Source organism: Hylaeus anthracinus, unplaced genomic scaffold, assembly GCF_026225885.1.
Source record: "Hylaeus anthracinus isolate JK02 unplaced genomic scaffold, UHH_iyHylAnth1.0_haploid 16867, whole genome shotgun sequence".
Taxonomy (NCBI): Eukaryota; Metazoa; Arthropoda; class Insecta; order Hymenoptera; family Colletidae; genus Hylaeus; species Hylaeus anthracinus.
In genome coordinates, this window is record NW_026534696.1 from 1 (window position 1) to 19,983 (window position 19,983).

A 19,983-nucleotide genomic window follows, 5' to 3' on the forward strand; every position below is an offset into this window, starting at 1 on the left:
ACATTCGCGTTGTACAAAGAAAAGGTTAGTTGGTGTCCTTTTTTTTTCCATTTTCTAGAATAAGGAGAAAACGAAATAAAATGTGGATTAGACGTTGAAAGGGTAATCGTAATTAATCGATCGAGTAATATAAATTCCTGTCGAGAAATGGTAACAGGCGAGATAACGTTTGATCGTTAAGCTACCTTTCTATGTATCGATATTTCATGACCGTTTCCTGCTAGCGTAGCCATCTTGTGCTTTTCATGCTTCTTACTCCATCCTCGTTTTCTCTTTCCGGTTAGCTTCCCAGCGAAGGTGTGTACTTTCGTCAGTTTTCTTTAAACTTTGCCATATTAATATAAAAAAATCGAAGGTAGCATGCACTGAAAAGCAAAGTAGCGAACGCTTCCTACGCATTATTTACACGTACATTGTCATACGTGACATATTTTATTACGATATTAATCCATCGGTGGACAATAATATACATGTGGCATGTAGTTGAAGCCAGTTTTGTTTATTAATCAATTTTGTTTTATATACTTGTTCCAGATGCCTTCTGTAACGCTGAAAGACGTCGATCAACACAAGTTCGTAAAGGCTTTTGCCGCGTTCTTGAAAAAGTAAGTAATCGTCTTTATGTAAACGTTCCTAACCTTAAAATGAATCGAACATCGGCATACACGCGGACTTATTTCACGTATACGTTATGATTAATTTCTTTTTTTTCTTGAACAGTTTCATTACAATCAGAATTGTATCATTATTTATTGTGAATTACAGGACAGGCAAAATGAGGGTCCCAGAATGGGTAGACATCGTAAAATCTGCACGTTTCAAGGAATTAGCCCCATACGATCCAGATTGGTTTTACATTAGGTGTGCTGCTTTGGTACGACATATTTATATTCGTAGCCCGATCGGCGTTGGAGCAGTCACAAAAATCTTTGGAGGACGCAAACGTAATGGTACCCACCCCAGCCACTTCTGTAGGTCAGCGGGAGGTGTAGCTCGCAAAGCTCTTCAGAGCTTGGAACAACTGAAACTCATCGAGAAGGCTCCCCTTGGTGGTCGTAAACTCACCAGCCAAGGTCGTAGAGATCTAGATCGCATTGCTGCACAAGTTAAAGCGAAAAGCAAAAAACAACTCAAACTGCAAGAGACTCTTGTTCTTTAATTTTTTTGTTTCTATAATAAAAACGAAAAGCTCGTACATTACTGGCTTTATTGATGTCCGAACCTTAATATTTAGATTATAAGATAGTTTCAAATTTGTTGACTGATCTGTAAGATGTCTAAAATAGTAACTTAATTTAATAAGTTTGAAGAAAATATATTTTCGTAACTACTCGTATTTGTATTGGGAATAGGTGGAGCAGAGTAAAATGATACCTGTGATATATAATCATAGCCTATATCCACTTTGAACAATTGTTTGCTTTTACTAAAGCTGATATTATTCTACTTCGACGTTTAAAATAATCGTTTCTACTTAATTAAATAGCAAGTTTTTATTGAATAAAATTACTTCATTCATTTAGCAATTTTGTTCCTCCACGTGTAGAACAACCCCTCAAAATTTTGAAGTCGATCGATTAAATAGTTTTCGAAATATCATGTACCCTCCCAAAAAAAGACATTCCCAGAGATGTTGATGTATCATTCTTAAATATATTTCAACAAGAAAATTTATATGTTAAATTCAATATTAGTACTGTAAAATTACGCTTTGCTTTTTTATTAGAATTCCGCTCATCCCGCGCATCCTCGTCGATAAAAGTTGAGCGAGCCTGCAGGACCGTAGTTATAGAAAACAACCTATGGTCAGTTACAGTTTTTCTTTATACTTCTATTATACTTCTTACCTTTCTTACTTATTGATGCGCGGTCCTAATTGATTAAACTTCTACTTTTCTCTGGGCCTGACCAAAAGCGCCAAGATTCATGGTCCAACTCAGTGATGGACATTCGTGGGATTTTTCCTTCGAGGAATTCCTTTCTGTGCATGCGTAAGCTGACGTCACAGCTACATGTCGTCTGCTACCATACATATATCTATAAACCGCTAGAGGAGGTGTGTTTAAGGTGCCTGTGCAATTTTCCTGCGGATAAATAAAGTACAAAAGTGTTAGTGCTTTTTTTTATTCATATTTCTACTTCTTTCTTATGAGTTTTTCTGGAAGTATATATATATATATATGTATACATATATAGGCGTGTGTATATATGTTATAAATCAGTAATTTTGTTGTTGTAGATACTTTCTGGAAATACTTGCATTTTTTCCTGTGATTGAACTACTGTGATTTAGTTTTATTTAAATGTATTCAGTTAATATTGGTAAGGTATATGCTTCCAATATATGATTCTATATGTATGTTTCATGTATTTGTGTCTTATGTTCATTTTTATGTGCAATATTTTTATTCGAACACTGGTAAGGTTTTCTGCAGTCTCCTTACTCTTAGCAATAAATGTTGGTATTCATGTAATAAATCCGCTGCAGACGTAAAAACTAAATAAATAATGAATTGTTTTCCACTTTTTATTGTACATCTATGCTATTTTTCTTCATAAAAACTTTCCTCTTTCCCTATAACTTCCTTACGTTTTGTTCCTTACTGGGATCCAATGGTACCCTAAATTCTAAGTAAGTGTATACAGCAGTGAGGACTGCAATGCTCGCTCCAATTCGCATGATCAGGAAAAATCCCACGAATGTCCATCACTGCGCCACGAGATGACGACACCATCGATCTTAACTCTCACGTTCAGTTACCCCACTGAATCCATACATCACAATAATAATTATGTATCTCTATTCTTCGTGACGTTACCTTTGCCTTACATAGCTCTTTAATTGTGGCTCGGTTCGTTATCGCAACTCTGCGCGTTACATTTACATTGGTCTTGTGTTTTGTACAGGTCTGTTGGGGCCTACCGGCCCCCCATTTAGCTAGGGTACCTCGGGGTTGCTAAGCCCGTGCTGTAGCTGCATTATTCGCACGCTACAGCCCCTGAGGGCGACACCTTCGACGTTCGCGATACGATTGGCTTTCTTTTGAATCGCGGGCTCAGCGGTGAATGTATGGGCGTATACAGCGCCGCCTCAGTGAAACTTGGACCGTGGACGTAAACGTTTCGGGTACCGATCGTTTTTGATTTTAGATCGAGCGGCGAGTAGGCGCAAAGAAGTTTGCCTGGGACGCAGTCGCGTACGCGCGTAAAAGTGTGTATGCATCGCGAGCCGTGGAAAGATATCAAAGAAACGAGATATGTTTCCTCGCGGTCAGTGCGGGAAACTCCGTGCGACGAAAATGTTAAGGAAATAATCGTGTCGCGCAAGTGTCTCTCGCTGGTAGAGAAGACCGACCACCGTGTGCTCAGAGTTTCTATCTTTCTCCTTCCAACCACCTTCCCTCTTCCAACGTTTCTATCCCGCTTCCCCTTGGCAGGCGCTCCTCTCTGGGTCCGTTGGTCGCACCGGGACGACGTTTACCGTGCGTCACGGGAAACGGCATTGGGAGGAGACAGAAGGTGACAGCCCTCCCGCGGAATTTATGGTGCACACCGGAGAAACGGTGAAGTGAGTGGTGTCAGAGTGAAGTGAGTGCGACGGGCACCAAGTGCCAGGACCGGTGAAACAATCCACTAGAGCTCGTTTCTCGTTCAAGATAACATATAAGCGAAAACGGGGGAAAAATGCCGGGCCTAATCGCTGTAAGCGAATTCGTCGACGAGACCAGGGAGGATTACAACTCGCCCACCACGTCCACCTTCGTTTCGCGTATGCCACAATGCAGACAGACCATTACATCCCTCGAGGAGGTGGGTTCACTTGATAAATTTCGCTAATATGGCGAACCACTGCATAGAAAAATGATTATTTCTTTTTTTTTTTTTGTTTTCTTTTTTGTTTTCGTATGCATCATATATCAGGCGTTGAAATTAATCGCGAGCCTTTAAACGTATAATTTATTTAAAAAGAAAGCAAATTTCAAAGCAATCCGTACTGTATCGATACTTTTGCTTTATTGTAACAAAATGTCGAGTCGATATTTTTACTTAAATTATAGTTAAGTAAAATTAACGAGTGACTTTAAAGACACAGGATTTATTTCTATGTGTAATAATATCGAGGACCTTGAACCGCTTTGTAGTTTGAAAAATCACAGCGAACGCGATGTCAAGTAGGTTTGATCGAAGCTTAATGGATAATCTTTGAAATGAAAACAGAGTTGATAGCGATAATACGAAATGTGCGAGATAAGTAGGGTGAGCGTAAGGGAGTTTTCTATTCGAAACCGTTTTTATAATTTGATCAAATGTTCATTTAAATGGAAGAAACGTAAGTTACGAACGTAACGTACAATGTTAACACTTTACCGACCGGTAAACCTATTAATCGTCTCTTTTCCATGGCAAACGATACTTTCTTATTTATTACTGAGATAGCACGATCCCATTGTATGCTTCCATTAATATGTGGATTATGAAATATTACGTAAATATAATATAATATAATATAACACTAATGTTATGAAAATAAACAATATTATTGAATTTAAGTACATATACGTCCAAATGCTACCGGTCGGTAAAGTATGAAGCAAGTAAAGGAAACACGTAGTACGAACAAAATTTTGTAAACTATCGGAATAACTTAACATCTCCGTTACATCTCATAACCTTGGACGGTTGATTGGTCAGCCTCGTGTTAATAACTTTTATATAACATAAACAACATATATGTAGTGCCTACAGATGGCTACATATAGGGTTCATATGATACATGTTATCGAACTCGGTATTTCTCATGCACAAGTTACAGCGAAAAGCAAAAAACAACTCAAACAACAAGAGACTCTTGTTCTTTAATTTTTTTGTTTCTATAATAAAAACGAAAAACTCGTACATTATTGGCTTTATCGATGTCCGAACCTGTAGTGCCTACAAATGGCTACATATAGGGTTCGTATGATATACGTTATCAAACTTAGTATTTCTCGTATTTAGGGGTTAGAAATGTCACGTGGTAGAAGATTTATAGGCTCGTTAAATTTGAAAAATGATATCGAATCGGAAACCGAAGACGTTTAATGATAGTAAAATCTTTGAAAATAATATGCACATGCGATATTGGGTATCGTTATATTCTTCTTCGCGGCCTGAATACAAAAATCAATAAATTGTTCACTATCGAACGACTTCTAGAAGTGTAAGTTAAGCGAGTAACGTAGCGGTGAAATTTAATTTACAATAACGATTTGCGTCATTCTTCGACGCTGGATGTATTTGTCATGTTTGTTAAATTAAATGCGCCCAACATCTTTTTATTTTTGTTTAAACACAACGTATACACCGTATATGTATAGTGAATATGTTGGGTTTTGTGCTGATACAGAAGAGAAGAGTACTCAAACACTTGCACAACAATATTAATATTAGTATTTCATTTTAAACAGATATATTTACGGTACATTCAAGTACGATCTTTCTAAATTCTCAACCCGATGGTCATCACAATGTCTACACGAATTCTACAATTATTATAATAAGTAAAATTATATAGCCAAATCGCAATGGTCTTCGAGTTGAGACTTAGATTACGTATATCCATATTTATTTCTAATTAGAAATAATATAACGAACGTACAACAATATTTCTGCTTAAACTAAAGTTACAAATGATTGAATATAGAGTCACAGGATTAACGTCTACGCCTGATCCGTAAACAATAACTAATTGTTATTTAAATACAAATTTCGTATATATCGTATAAAAGATGAACAATCGATTGAAACGTTGCTAATGAATCATTATACCGCGTATCCGTTCGTCACCTACTATTTTAATAAAGTTTTCCTCGTTTTACTCTTCATGCGAAGTAAAAAATTACATTACCGCTTGCTTGTTTCGCGCCTGTGCGTTAACCTTACCGAGAATCCGATCCGCGGTTGATCGCGTGTTCTTATGCGTGGGCGTTTCACAATTGTTACGCGGATATCGTTCTTACACGCAGTACAGGAGTACCCTCGCAGTTACGACAGGTTAGGTTCTAGGTCGTTGTCGTAAACCTGGTCGCTACTTTTTCTTCACCCGATTATTACGTGAAATTAGGAACTGCATGTCACGTCAACACTGCAATTAGTGTCGCGTCAACACTGCGATTAAGTCACATCACCCAGAAATGGGTGACAGGACTTTTTCTTAAGGAACTAAAAAAATTAATTCCAAAAGTGAGGCAATAACGAAAATGAATCCGGACAGGATTCGAAAATTTGGCGACACAGACACAGAGACTGTGTCTCGAGACACAGAATGTTCCGCGTCGCGTTTCTCGATTCAGAAATAATTAGGTATCGTAATTAATTCGGTGGTAATTCGGTCCCTCCGAAGTAATCCCGTTCGCGAAGAAAAATTGTGCGACTTTTAGGCCGGAGCATAAGAAAAAAAAAAAAGAGAAAAAAAAGGAAAAATTCTATACTACAACGAATGTTAACTAATCTAATCTTCTAATAGTCTCGAGGCATAATTCTAACATTGTAACAATTTTCACGAGTTTTAACTTGGCAGCCAACGCGTTAAGTACTATTACAATCGAGTGAGAACGGATCGTAGGGTTTAAATCGCGTTAGGTATCCACCTAAAAGAACTTCGATTACACCTCGCCTCCCTTGCATCTGCGTCATTACGTTTCTTGCCGCGTATCTAATTTTTCTGTCTTATCGTGTTCGTCTCGCAGAAATGAATTCGCGCGATTAAGGCGTACTAAAAGTAACTAAAACTGTCGCGTGTGCGTGACGCCTCGAAGCGGGGGTGTGCCTTTATCTTCGACCGCGATTAGAGGTAACGATTTTTGGCGCAACGACGCTCCCATTGCCTTTTAACAGACTCGAACGAAACTCTAGGCGTTCGAATAAACGCTAAGCAACGCCTATACGTTCGCCATCGATTCCTTCTTTCGAACCGTTTCCCAAAGAAGGAAACGAGAATAACGTATCGACGAACTTCGCGTTTATTCGCTCTATACGATGCCTAGGGGTTTTGCCCAACTCGGCCTTTTACGAACGTCTCCGACGCTACGACGCAACTTTTATCGAGGCTCTGGCCTGCATCTCGTTCAATTTCTGCGTAGAGGTGATGTAAATACGTGTACAAAGTTGATCTACGACTTCCAGTTCGGGTAATGTATGCAGAGACATGCCGTCGGTCTTGCGTCTCGTACGACGACAAGCCAACGGGAAAATACAGTGATCGCGAGGAATTTTTAATTACGTCGAGAGCATTTTAGAATCCATCGAGCTTCGAATGGTTCGTACTTAGAATGGAACGTCTTCTTCAATTTTACTTTATGTATTCGAGTACTTCGGTATTTGGTGATGATATTACGAATAATTACGTGATTTTTAAACCTTTCACTATACAAGTATGTACTGATGATTACTGACCAGTCCATATTTATAATTACTAATGCATGTATACAAATATACATCTATATATAGATATGTATTAATACTATATATATATATATAAACCTTTCACTATATAAACATGAACTGATGATTACTGACCAGTCCATATTTATAATTACTAATGCATATATATATATAAATATACATCTATATATAGATATATATTTATACTATACTTATATACGTATATGTATATATATATAAATAAATGTATATATATATCGCATCCAAATATATATACATATGTATATGTACATGTAAAATGTACATAATTCTTGTAAAAAGTACACACCAAATGTTCGTTTGGTTACGAACTAGCTAACGTGACTTTTGAAATGGCCGCCGTTCGAGATTTTTTGGGTACACTAAACCTCGATATATCTCGCTTAATTTTGGAGGCAACATCAAATTATGCTTTCAATATATCAAAAGCGGATACGGTCGATACTTATTTAGTCAAGGCGTCAAACAAATCGACTACCGTATCGAACAGCAACGAAATCACAGAATAACCAAATCTGGACGTTACCGTACCGTAGGTATTGCGTACGGATTTTGTAACGAAGCGTTGCGTATGCGCGTTGCGTACGCGTTATATGCGTCGCAGAGATCTGGAATCAGATTAATTAACAGAATAACGAAGACACAATGCGCTCGAGAGTGGGATCAGCGCGCGACCTGTCTTGTTGAAAGGAGAAAAAAAGTGTCCCGAACCGCAATACTTTCACGGAGATGCAGATAATGGATCTTTTGTAATAGCAAACCGTAATACGCCGACGTAATTATCGACGAGGAATGTTTATTGCGCGAGCCTTTCGTAATTTAACAGCCCGTCGTGACTCTCGCGGGCTCCGCTGCCTGGTAGAAATACATTATATCGACTCGGATGCGGGACCCATTTCCAACTTATCCGAGGTCGCGAAGATTTTCACCTATTCCGCGAGTAAAAAGTAGCAACGATGTACAGCGAAGAAAAATTTGTTTTTATAGAAGATGTTTGTTTGGTAGAAAGTTGGACGTTGTACGGAGTAAATAATTTTGTTTGTGAGCGAAGCGACGATGAAGATTTAAAGTCAGATTAATTTGTTTAAAGAGACTTTGTATATTAGATTGAATATAGATAATTAATATATATATGTATATGAATAATGGGAATGATTTATATCCAAATTAATTTGTTTGCTTGTTAGAACGTTTTCAACATTTATCGTTAATCAGATATTCGCTTGAAAAAATTTGTCCATAATTTTTGTAAGCTCAAGGCAGAAAGTTCGTCGGGGTTGGAATGAATCTGTGCTAGGTGGAATTTTTTTTGCAAGGAAATTGGGTCGTTGAATATCCATATGTATGAATACGTGCGTACAGGTTTTTTAACTGCGGGTGGGCAATCTCTTAGGGAATCGCGCGAAATATGTAATTCTAATTGTAACTAAATATTTTTATATTCGATATTTAATCGTTCAAAAGTTTTTTTATTCAAGTTTTATTAGGTTGTCCCGAAAGTTTCTTTCGTTTTATTAATAATTAATATATACACAATATCTTATGTTTTATGTTACATTACCGACTTGTGTACGATTCATTTCGCTTCGTTACTGTTACAGCATCAATGTCCTAAGAAATTAGATTGTCTATTTATATAAACACCGGCACAGAAAATAATTGAATGCAACTCACGAAAAAAAACTCCTCGGACAACCCAATAATTTAACGTTTCTTTTATATTCTTATCTCGGGATTTGATTAAATTCGAGCAAAAGCAACTGATCGATAACGATAGTTTACAGTTTTTCTAAAATTCGTTATTCGAATGCAACTTCGAATACTTCCTTGCTTACTTCTATCTCGTTTGGTTTCGTAAATCACCTCTCGAAAGATTGCCTATCTACAGCTAGACACGCCCTGTACACGCATATACGTACGTACCGTAAAAAAATCGTAATTTCGATATTCTATTAAACAAGGAGCAATACAACGAGGATAAGCACATCTTTATCGTTACAACACCGCTGTTTTGCATATTATCGAATCGTGGGCGGATTTTGTAACGCCTGTAGCAGATAGGGAACTTGGCGCGGAAAGTGTGCCGCGCGCTCGGAAGCGGAATTTATGCATGGAATTATTCAAGTTTCTTTTCACAATAGAGAACTGGGGAAAAGTAGCATCGATTTTAAAGCCGATAGGAGAATCATTCGGGAACGGGCTAATTGAGACTGTTACAGGGCATTACGTGGAAATAATAGAATACTTATCAACTAATTACCTATTACGCATACGAGTATCTAACGTGATTGCTTAATGTGAGAACTATACTTCGGCACGGGCTTGCAAATATACTTTCACAAATAAAATTGTCTATTTTATTTAATTGTTGTTTACATTTAATACCTATTTCATTACGTTTCGTTCATCTCATTAGTTTATGGTATGCTGCATGGTTTATAATTTGTAGTTTATGGTTTATGGTTCATGATTTCTAATTTAATACACGGGACATAACAGCATGGGTACTAAGTTTTCCCGCACAAGAGGCACGGTTTCCCTCATAAAAATATTAAAACGTTTACCAAAACTGAAACCGTCGTTCGAGCGTCGTAAAAAAAATTGAAATGGAAATCGCGCAAAAAAATAGTGTTCCATTTGTAGTTTATAATTTATGGTTCATGATTTCTTATTTAATACACGAGATATAACAGCATGGGTACTAAGTTTTCCCGCACAAGAGGCACGGTTTCCCTCATAAAAATATTAAAACGTTTACCAAAATTGAAACCGTCGTTCGAGCGTCGTAAAAAAGATTGAAATGGAAATCGCGCGCAAAAAAAAATAGTGTTCCCGATGCACTCAGCGTTATTACGATCAGTCGCGACTATCCTCTAGAAAATATATAGTCGCGTGTCACTTTTGTCTCGGTCGAAAGTCGATACCGGTGCACCTGCGATAGCACCGAGTCACTTTTACGGTGCAGTTCGACTCCGGTGCCTCCTTGAGAATTATATTCTCGGCCACTTCCGTTTGCTTTGATGCGCCTGCGTCTTCCGGGTTAGTTCGTTTTCTCCTTCTTCGCCATAATGACCCCGCAGGAGGCTTTTCAGGCAGGAAATATTCACGCGTGAAACGTTTCGTGTCTCACAGCCCCAGGGACGTCTCGACACCGTCACGGACCCTTGGGCGAATCGGTGCACTTGGCCCTCTTGTTTTCATTTATTATGCGTTTGGATATCGCGGATTTGAAAGAAGAAAAAATATACAGATTCGTTTTCCAGCCAAAGCACACGTTTTTATAACTATGTGTATTTGTGCCACGGATGCAGGGCCGGCGCAAGGCAGGTACAGCGCGTTCGCCGGAACACGGGCCCGCGGTCTACGAAAATTACTGAATAAAAAGGCACCGATTTCGAGTAACTTTATACAGACTGACGATACCATTAACAAATGGAAGCAATTTTTGCTGAGATGCAAGAGATTTTTTTAGTAGCGATGATTAAATTGAAAAGAGTAACAAAAATCATCAAAGTATTATTATTTAATATTCATCTTATAAGAAATATATAGCATTTGTAAATAAATAATTCCTCGTTGTAAAATTTATGCGTAGGATTTGAATGTGAATTCAGGCCCCGCCAAATTTTTGAACCCGACGCCGCAAAATATCACGCCGGCCCTGCACGGATGTGTTGCAGAAATTAGTATGGGCCAAGCGCCCGTACGTTGAGACGTCACTGGCCACGCATACGCAGAGTGAAACCTACCACTTTCCTCGAACTGTTTTTTGAATAGTAAACCTACAGGGTGTTCCACCAATTTCGTCCCTTATCATTAACCGTGGAGCTAAGTAAAGAAAATTTTTTATTTAACACTACACAACTACCAAGATCAACGCATACTTATTACACATTGTATATATACAACTATATTTTTGTAATTAAATAGAGAAGAAGCAAATAAATTTGTCGATTAAATGAATTCTCTATGATAATCATTGTTCTAAACAATTACAATAAAAGTATTGTTCAATTGAATAACTTTAGAAAATTGATTAAAGTACATAGGTGAATTTTGGTGATTTTGGTAGGCTTAGTGTTAATAAATTCGTAGCATTTTTAACTTCACCGTTAACCCTTTAAAACTGATCAACCGTGTTATTGGTTGTCTATTTACAATGCTTTCATTTTTTTAGGCGTGAACTCTTTCTTGAAAATGTCGATGATTAAAGTGTTAAAGACGTGGGAAATAAGCTACGGTATACATTAATATTTTAGAGAATATCAAATATTCATTGGAATCACGTAATAATAACATGTATTTTCGTAAAAAGTTTCACGATATCACATCTTTGTCGCGTCCGGTTGACATTGAAAGAAAACGTCTATACAGTAGGGATCAATACGTGATGGACACTGATAGGAAGAATCAATATTGGATTCGTTAAAGTCAAACAAGGTCGAGACAAAATTCATCGAGTGCTAAATTTAATCTTTCGCATCAGTCGTTGCGAGGAGGAAAATGTAAAATTCAGAAAAATCGTTGTATTATTCTTCTTCTTTTTAAAAATCATTCTATAACAATTCTATAATGTTTTTAATACGTAGGGAGGATCGCTTGTAGGATCAATCGGAGGAGGATCAATTGTATCGATCAAAAGTATAACAAGTCATACCAGTTCTCTCGGGAACAATGACAAATGAAGAATATTAATAATGCACATGCACCATTGCATTTATAAAAGAAAACGTGATCCTGCAAATACATATAATACTTCCTGAACCATACTTGACGACTTGCTACACTTGCTCTATCTTTGGTAAATGACAAATCTGAATAACATTTTGAGCATGAAAAATAAGTATATTATCCAATATTAAATAATATGTGTTAAATAATATTATTCAATAATATACCTATTTTATTTTCTTCTTAGAAACATTTCGATCAGGCATTTCGACTAAAAGCAAAATCGTGCCCAAAGGGATCTCGCTCTACCAAGGGACCACGAACGGTATTTCGACTGGGAAATTAATTAGTAAGAGATTGAACGGGTGGTGCGGCTGTGTGTGGGTCCCCGGGATTAATTGGAACGTAGCGTTCAAAGCGTTCCCAAGTGGAGAATGCTAACACTCCCGCGGGCACGGTATTCGCCTAACCCAGTATCGTCTTCGTTTACTCTTGACCCTGAGTGGCTGTAAGTCACCCACTTTCCCGCTTTAGCACCGGGACTTACGACACTCGCGCGACGAAAATTTACGTTCCGCGGCTATTTTCGAAATGGCGCGACCGCAGTCTATTCTCGTTAGCGTCGAGCGACGGAAGATGAACGCGACCGTTCATTCTCTTCTTCTTCTCGCGATCGTCGTCGCTCACGAGGAATCGGTCGCGCTCGTTCGTTTCGCGATTTCGTGACCCAAAGGAAACGAAACGTTCGGTTCAGTGTATCCGGAACACGGTTCGGTACACCCACGTTCAGAATGTTCCGCGTGACGTTTCTCGATTCAGAAATAATTAGGTATCGCAATTAATTCGGTGGTAAATCAGCGCCTCCAAAGTAATCCCATTCGTGAGGAAAAAATTGTACGACTTTTGGGGCGGGGCATAAAAAAAGAAAAAAGGAAAACAAAAGAGGAGAACGAAATTACCGCGAACGAGATTCGAACTCGAACCGATGTTCCAACGACTAGGCTAATCGTAATTTATAGGCATGCCATTAAACTTGATACTTTTCAGCGCACGACGAAACTGCGTAAACTTTGATAATTAATATTATAAAAACTGAGGCTGAATGGCGCTAAAGCTTCGAGTGTTACAATGTTTGTTGTCTATAGAATAAATTTTTAAAACGTCATGTAAATTTCTTAGATAGGGAAAACACGCTCCTCTCGAGGACGATTCGCCGTAACGGGAATCCAATTTTCTAGATCAGTTCGAGCAACGTAATTTTCATGGAAATGGAAATAGATAGAACTTTCCGCAAGATTTCCAGCCAAGTAATCCGCGGCGGTTCATTGATTGAAAGACTCGGAGGAAGCACGTTGCGTGCGTTTGCCCGCAAAGACGATAGGGGAATACCGGTAAGCCGATCCCATTGGCGTCGATTCGAACAGCATGCTATTGGATTTTTGCATAACCGGTCATTTACCTGTTGCCGATACATTAACACGCCCCAGATAATTTTTTTATAATCGTTCAACCGGCGCGGGAACACCCTCCGCGTTGGAAGATTCTTTCCTGGATCATTCTCCTGTCTTCTATATTAATACATGGTACAGTGTGTGTAGAAAGTATTCGTACACCGATCAATTTCCATAAAAACTGTGTAAAATTGTGACTTATTAACTTATTTTTTATAAACAACGACATTCTACATGTTCTAGGAAATCTCTAGAACAGATAGATTACAAAAAGAAATTTATGTAAGCTATGAAAGCTATTTATGTAAGTTGCGAAATTAACAAGAAAAAGAAAAACAATTAATCGATAGAAATATTGAAGCAATAAGTATTCGCACAAATGGTTAAAGGTACTTTACTGGAAATTTTATGTTTTCTAATTCGCACGGAGCAATAAACTAATGTGTTTACGTTACAAACTCTAATGCAAATGGTTCGTCATAAGAATCGTACAAATACTTATTGCTTCTATACTTTTACCCACTTTTCACATGTTTTCTGTTAATTTCACAAGTTACATTAACTAGTAAATGTTGTTTGGACTATATCTATCTTAGAGACTTCCGGGAATATATATGATATCATTGATTATAAAAAAGGAAAATAAGAAGGTACAATTTCACAGAAAAGTTTTTTGGGAAATTGATCGGTGTACGAATACATTCTACACCCACTGTACGTGTGTTACGCCTATGTGGAAGTATACGGACTATACCGCGTGTACAGTGTGTCCGTTATAATTTAAACACGAGACGATGGTTATTAATAGAAAAGTTGTGTGAGAGTTATGTATTAATTTATACTTGTACTGTATATTTAACGATCTTATTACGCCGCAGCGGTACACAAATTTTGGCGACCGTAAAATAAATCTATGGTAACTTTCACTTTCAAAAAATTATGTAGACATAGATGACAATTACATCGACATAGGTGATTTTCAAAATTCGTTAAAAATATCCTACCTAAAAAAAGAAAGGAACAAAATTTCCGTGAAACATAAATAACTATATTTAAGTTTCACGAAAATTTTGTTCCTTTGTTTTTTTAGCCAGGATATTTTTAACGAATTTTGAAAATCACCTATGTCGACTGTCCCAGGTCTATCGTTTTACAAATACCGCTATGGTTCGCGAACTGCTGCGTCTAATGGAAAAATTCAATTAATTCGAGCCCCGGTGAAACGTGCCGGCAGAAATCAGCATTTTAATCGAATCAGTTGAACGGAAACTCTGCACCTGCTATATCAGCGTTTATTGCGCGAGGAAATTTCGTATAATCTGATTATAGAAGATTCCCGTTGCTATTAATCGCGATGAGTTTCGACAGTTTAAGCGAAATCTAAATTCAAGGAATTGTTTTCGTAGAAAGCGTTTAAAACGTAAACCAACCAACTTGCGAATCGACTAAAAATGAATATAAACATTGTTTTCGTAATAATACGCACGGAAATGTTAGCGTTCCGTTTTTTATTAGACGTAGAAATTAATTAACCATTAACGTATTTTTCTTTCCACAATTTACACATTCTTTTTACAATTATATCCGCTCTTTTGGTATGCGTGTCTAAGGGAAAATTTCAATGACGAATAAATAACGAGTTTATTTTGGAAAGCCACGGAATTAATTTCTACGCCTAATATTTCATCGAATAAAAATACACCGGACCCCTCCCTCCATTCCACAAAATTCTTGTACGACTCCCTCGAATAAAACCTCTCTAACCCAACAACAATTCACGACTTATTTTCGTCGTTGTATTTTTCTTTCAACGTTTCTACACGCTCGTTGCTTAGTCTACGTTCGCTTAAAGCCAGATGCCAGCCCTCGCGCGTTTGCAAATCGGTCCAGGTAAACGACTCGGATACGAACGACCTACCAAGGTCGCACGGCCAGGAATTTCTTTCGTTCTCACCTGATCGTGCGCGAGACCCAGACGCAAGAAGCTGGGCACAAGCGGCCCTAAACAGTTCTCGTTTCTGGGACCCCTATCGTGGTGACCCATCGTCATCGCGATTAGTTTTATTTTGTCTGTCATTTCGCGTTACACGCGCGTTAGCAGCATCGTAAGTCGCGTCAACCCTGCCAATTCGTCTGGGCCCTAAACACGTTGACTACCACACTAATACCCTTAAAAATTTCTACTGCGATTAAATTTTATTTACCGACTATTGGAGACTTACATAATCATGCATTTATCGTGGTATTTATTTTTGTAACTTCAGCGAAATTCAAATAGTTCATATAAATTCGGTTTCATTGATGTTGAACTTTCAATATTAATTTTTTTATTTCTTCAGTAAACAGCACTGTCACCCATATATGGGTGACGTGGCGGTCAACGTGTCAAAGGGGTATCCTGAATTAGGAGGTCTGAAAAAATGCGGTTCTTCGTGAATTCTTTTAGAATGGAAAGAATTAATTAATTCTATCGAACTTTTTATCCCACCTTCATACATATTTGAGTAGTCTGTACAAATTTGTTCAACAAGAAATATTCAAATTGAGTCGACTGCGAAGCACATTTGTAGAAAACCTCCTATCGGCGGGAAAGATGCAGGTCGTAATTTTGGTTTGACGCCAAAAAAACAAAAAGAAATTTTCATTTTCATACATTTTTCTTTTATGCGAACCAAGAAAAACTCGCAAAGAATTGGTGAAATGTGGAATTACTGCTAGTTTGAGAAAAAGAACGGGTCCTTTTGGTGAAAAAAATCACTTTAACTTGATAAAAAAGTTGTTTAAAATCTTTTTGTATGAATTTTCTTAGTTCACATAGAAGAAAAATGTACGAGGATGAAAATTTCTTTTGTTTTTTTTTCTTTTTTTTTTTTTGTCGAACCAAAATTGCGACCTTCATCTTTCCCGCCGATAGGAGGTTTTAATTGAGAAGTGCTCTACAAATGTGCGTCATAGTCGACTCAATTTGAATATTTCTTGTTGAACGAATTTGTACAGACTACTCAAATATGTATGAAAATAGGATAAAATAATCGATGGAATTAATTATTTTTTTCCATCCTACAAAAATTCACGAAAAACCGCTTTTTTAGACCTCCTAATTCAGGATACCCCCTTATAAGGGCGTTCTAGATAGTCCAGGACTATCAGAAAATATATTTTCTTTTTCTCCGAGTTAAAAACTCTAGTTAAAAAGTTTCCATTATTACAATGTTTCTTAATTATTCTGCTTCCGATAGTAGCGATTGATATCAACGAAAATCTTTATATTACTTTAATGAGAATACTCTAACGCGCTTTCCTTTTAAAGAGACTGCACAAAGTTGCCTACGTTACGTTTAATTTTGGTTCTCATTGAAAGCAAATGATGCGTATTCTTGAAATTCAAATAAAGGGTACGCGATAAATTGAGAATAATCGAAACAATTGTAACAATTTTCTTTTACAAATTATTTTCTCTCTAGGAAAGCAATTATTTATCTAGAAATTATTTGATCTTTCGTTGCCCGAAATTTATTCGTGAAAATAGACGGCCATGTTTTATGAAACATCGTGTACGGCAATAACTGGAGGAAATGTTCGTTTCTGGCGTACAATATTTAGAGAGAACATGACGGAAATGTGGAAAAATTCGACTGTAACGCTACTCGATGCACACGATTCATCTCTAGCATCCTCAGCGTCGCGTGTATCGGGTCCTCGTCCAAGTTATTGATTTATTCGCTGGCAGTCGTATCGCGCTGCTGTTTCAGTACGCATCGCGAAGAATTTCATCTACCTCTGTCTTCGCCACGCCGTATATACGCGATCAATCCTATGCATTTTTCATGATTCGAACCAACTGCGTTATTTGCGACGCGATAGACGCGAGCAAAACTTTATTCGAGTAATTATTCATTTGGCGCGTGGGTTCTCAAACTTCATTTTTCTGTTACAAAGTTGAAAACCGCTGATAATTCCATGTTAACTATAAATTAAATTCAGTAATATTTTTTTGTTCCGACGACATTTAGCGTTGTTCAATCGCTATTTTATCTATTAAACTCGTTTTCGGATTGATACTTGTACAATGATATATTAGGTTGTCCCGAAAGTTTCTTTCGCGAGTTTCACTCAATTATTTGATGTGGTCGTGTTTATATAAATAGACAATCAAATTTCACAGATATTCATGTTGTAACAATAACGGAGCAAAATGAATCGTGCACAATGCAGTAACGTAACATAAAACATAAACTATTGTGCATGTATTACTTATTAATAAAGCGAAAGAAACTTTTCGGACAATCCGATACATGATAGACAACAATGTATTGGTTGCCATGGTAAACAAAAATCGAGGTAATTCACAGCGTTTTTTCGCAATCATGAACAATACTAACGATAATCGGTATAAAAATATGAAACTACAAAAGTCATAGAATGTACAATATAAACTATGAAAAGTGCAGTAGTATCTATCCTAATGTACTTCGAACTTCATCGATAATAATTCGTTTGGTAAAGAGGTTAACGGGGCAGCTGTGTCTTCGCAGTGTACGGGAAATTTTGTTAAGGCCTTAAGCCGACGAGTTGGTGTACCGTATGTTAAACGAGGTTCATTGGCTCAAGAGTGCAAAACCTGTTCCATCGGTTTTGTATCCGTTCTCCGGTATTGGCGAAGCGGCCGTAAGGGAGGTCAGTTTCGGACTGGGCCACGCATTTGCCAATTTCCAACTTGGACGCGTGGCCAGAAACGCTGTTTCGCAAGTTTTCCGATTCGATGTATCACGGTTTTCCGAAACGTGTACCGATTTCCTGTTTAACGGGACGCAGCGCATTTCATTCCGACCGCGTAACGTTTTAGCGCCAACTACGACCAAACGTGTCTAATTAATCTAATGATTCTCTGAATCCGGGTGGGCCACATTGCGAACGATTTTTTTTTTTTTTCTTTTTTTAATTAGAGTAAACGTTATGTTTGCTCGTCTATTCGAAAGATAAATGGTAATTATAGAGAACAGGTGCATCCTCACCGATTTGGATGATTTTTAAATACGTTGTAAAAATCGACATTTTGAACAACTTTTTCCTATACATATAACCGTCTCTCGGCCTTAGTTTCCGAGATATTTGCAAAATACCGTTGCTACTAAAAACAATGAATATTGCGTATATCTACGCGCTGTGGCAATGTGCCTGTAAGCATGGAGTCGTCAATTGTCGATTGTTTACGAGACTGTTTAGGCTCAGAAAACATCTAGTTTACACTGACGTCGTTACTGAACGGATTGCTTTCAAAGAATTCAAAATGAACTTGCGTGGATATTTGACTATATGCGGTAGATATGGTACACTGATTTATTTTATGGTTGAAAAACATTCTGGTTTCCTTTTTCACTTTTAAATGTAATGAAACGGAAGTGAGCGAGTATGGATACATTTTGCGTTTGATTACACTATTCGCTGAGCTACGGGATTGTGTTAGCGTTTGATTACATTGGATGTTGAGCTATGAGATCAGTTTTGCGCTAATAATCAATTAGTTTTGCCTTTCCTGTATTTTAGTAAGCCGGTTTTCAATCACTGTCGTTCGATCTATGATCGAGGATCTGTATGTTTTTTAATCGAACAAAGAGTCCAAGCGACGGTTATATGTATAGGAAAAACTTGTTCAAAATGTTGATTTTTACAACATATTTAAAAATCATCGAATTCGGAGAGGATGCACCTGTTCTCTATAATTACCTTTTATTTTTCTAATCTGTAATATTCCCGGATTTTGATTGACAGAAATATTCCATCTTAGGTCATTATGGTAGCTTATAAATGCACTATTTATGGAAAATGAACATCAATTGTGGAAAACTATCGTAGTTCGATGTTCGATATGGGTTAATAGAGCACTTTTCGGTTTACGAACGTCGTAACCTCCCCGAGCGACTTCGGGAACTACCGGTTTCAGACGCGACACAGTTTTGGCACCAGAATAACGCAAGATTGCGCGTGCTATTATCGTGTGTCTCGTATTCCGAGGAAAGTCGTTCAGCGGTGCGTTTGTTTCGGTGAATGCGTATTACTAAAATTAGAAAACGTGTCGCGTCTGCCAGATCCTTTCAATACCGAGATTGCCACGGAAAGAGGTTACGGTATAAAACGAACGACACGTTGAATATTTATAAAGAAGACGCAATACTGTAATTGGCTCTAAAAGAGGAGCTATTTTCAGAAAGTATTTGTAAAATACGTTCCTACTCGCCTGCAATTTGACCAGATATCGGTCTTCGATATTTCATCGTTTTGGTGTGAAAGAGGTGTGTGCGTGCATGCGTGCGTGCGTGCGTGCGTGCGTGCGTGCGTGCGTGCGTGCGTGCGAGTGAGTGAGTGAGTGAGTGAGTGAGTGAGTGAGTGAGTGAGTGAG

General features: G+C 37.7%; 1 protein-coding gene across 1 annotated transcript; it reads left to right on the forward strand.

The window, feature by feature from the left end:
• Window positions 1-211: 211 nt before the first annotated feature.
• On the forward strand, window positions 212-1,195 carry LOC128892750 (40S ribosomal protein S19-like). The gene is made up of 3 exons (XM_054153290.1): window positions 212-297; window positions 535-605; window positions 766-1,195. The coding sequence occupies exons 2-3, from the start codon at window positions 535-537 to the stop codon at window positions 1,157-1,159; spliced, it is 465 nt and encodes a 154-aa protein (XP_054009265.1). The 5' UTR covers window positions 212-297; the 3' UTR covers window positions 1,160-1,195.
• The last annotated feature ends 18,788 nt before the right edge of the window (window positions 1,196-19,983 follow it).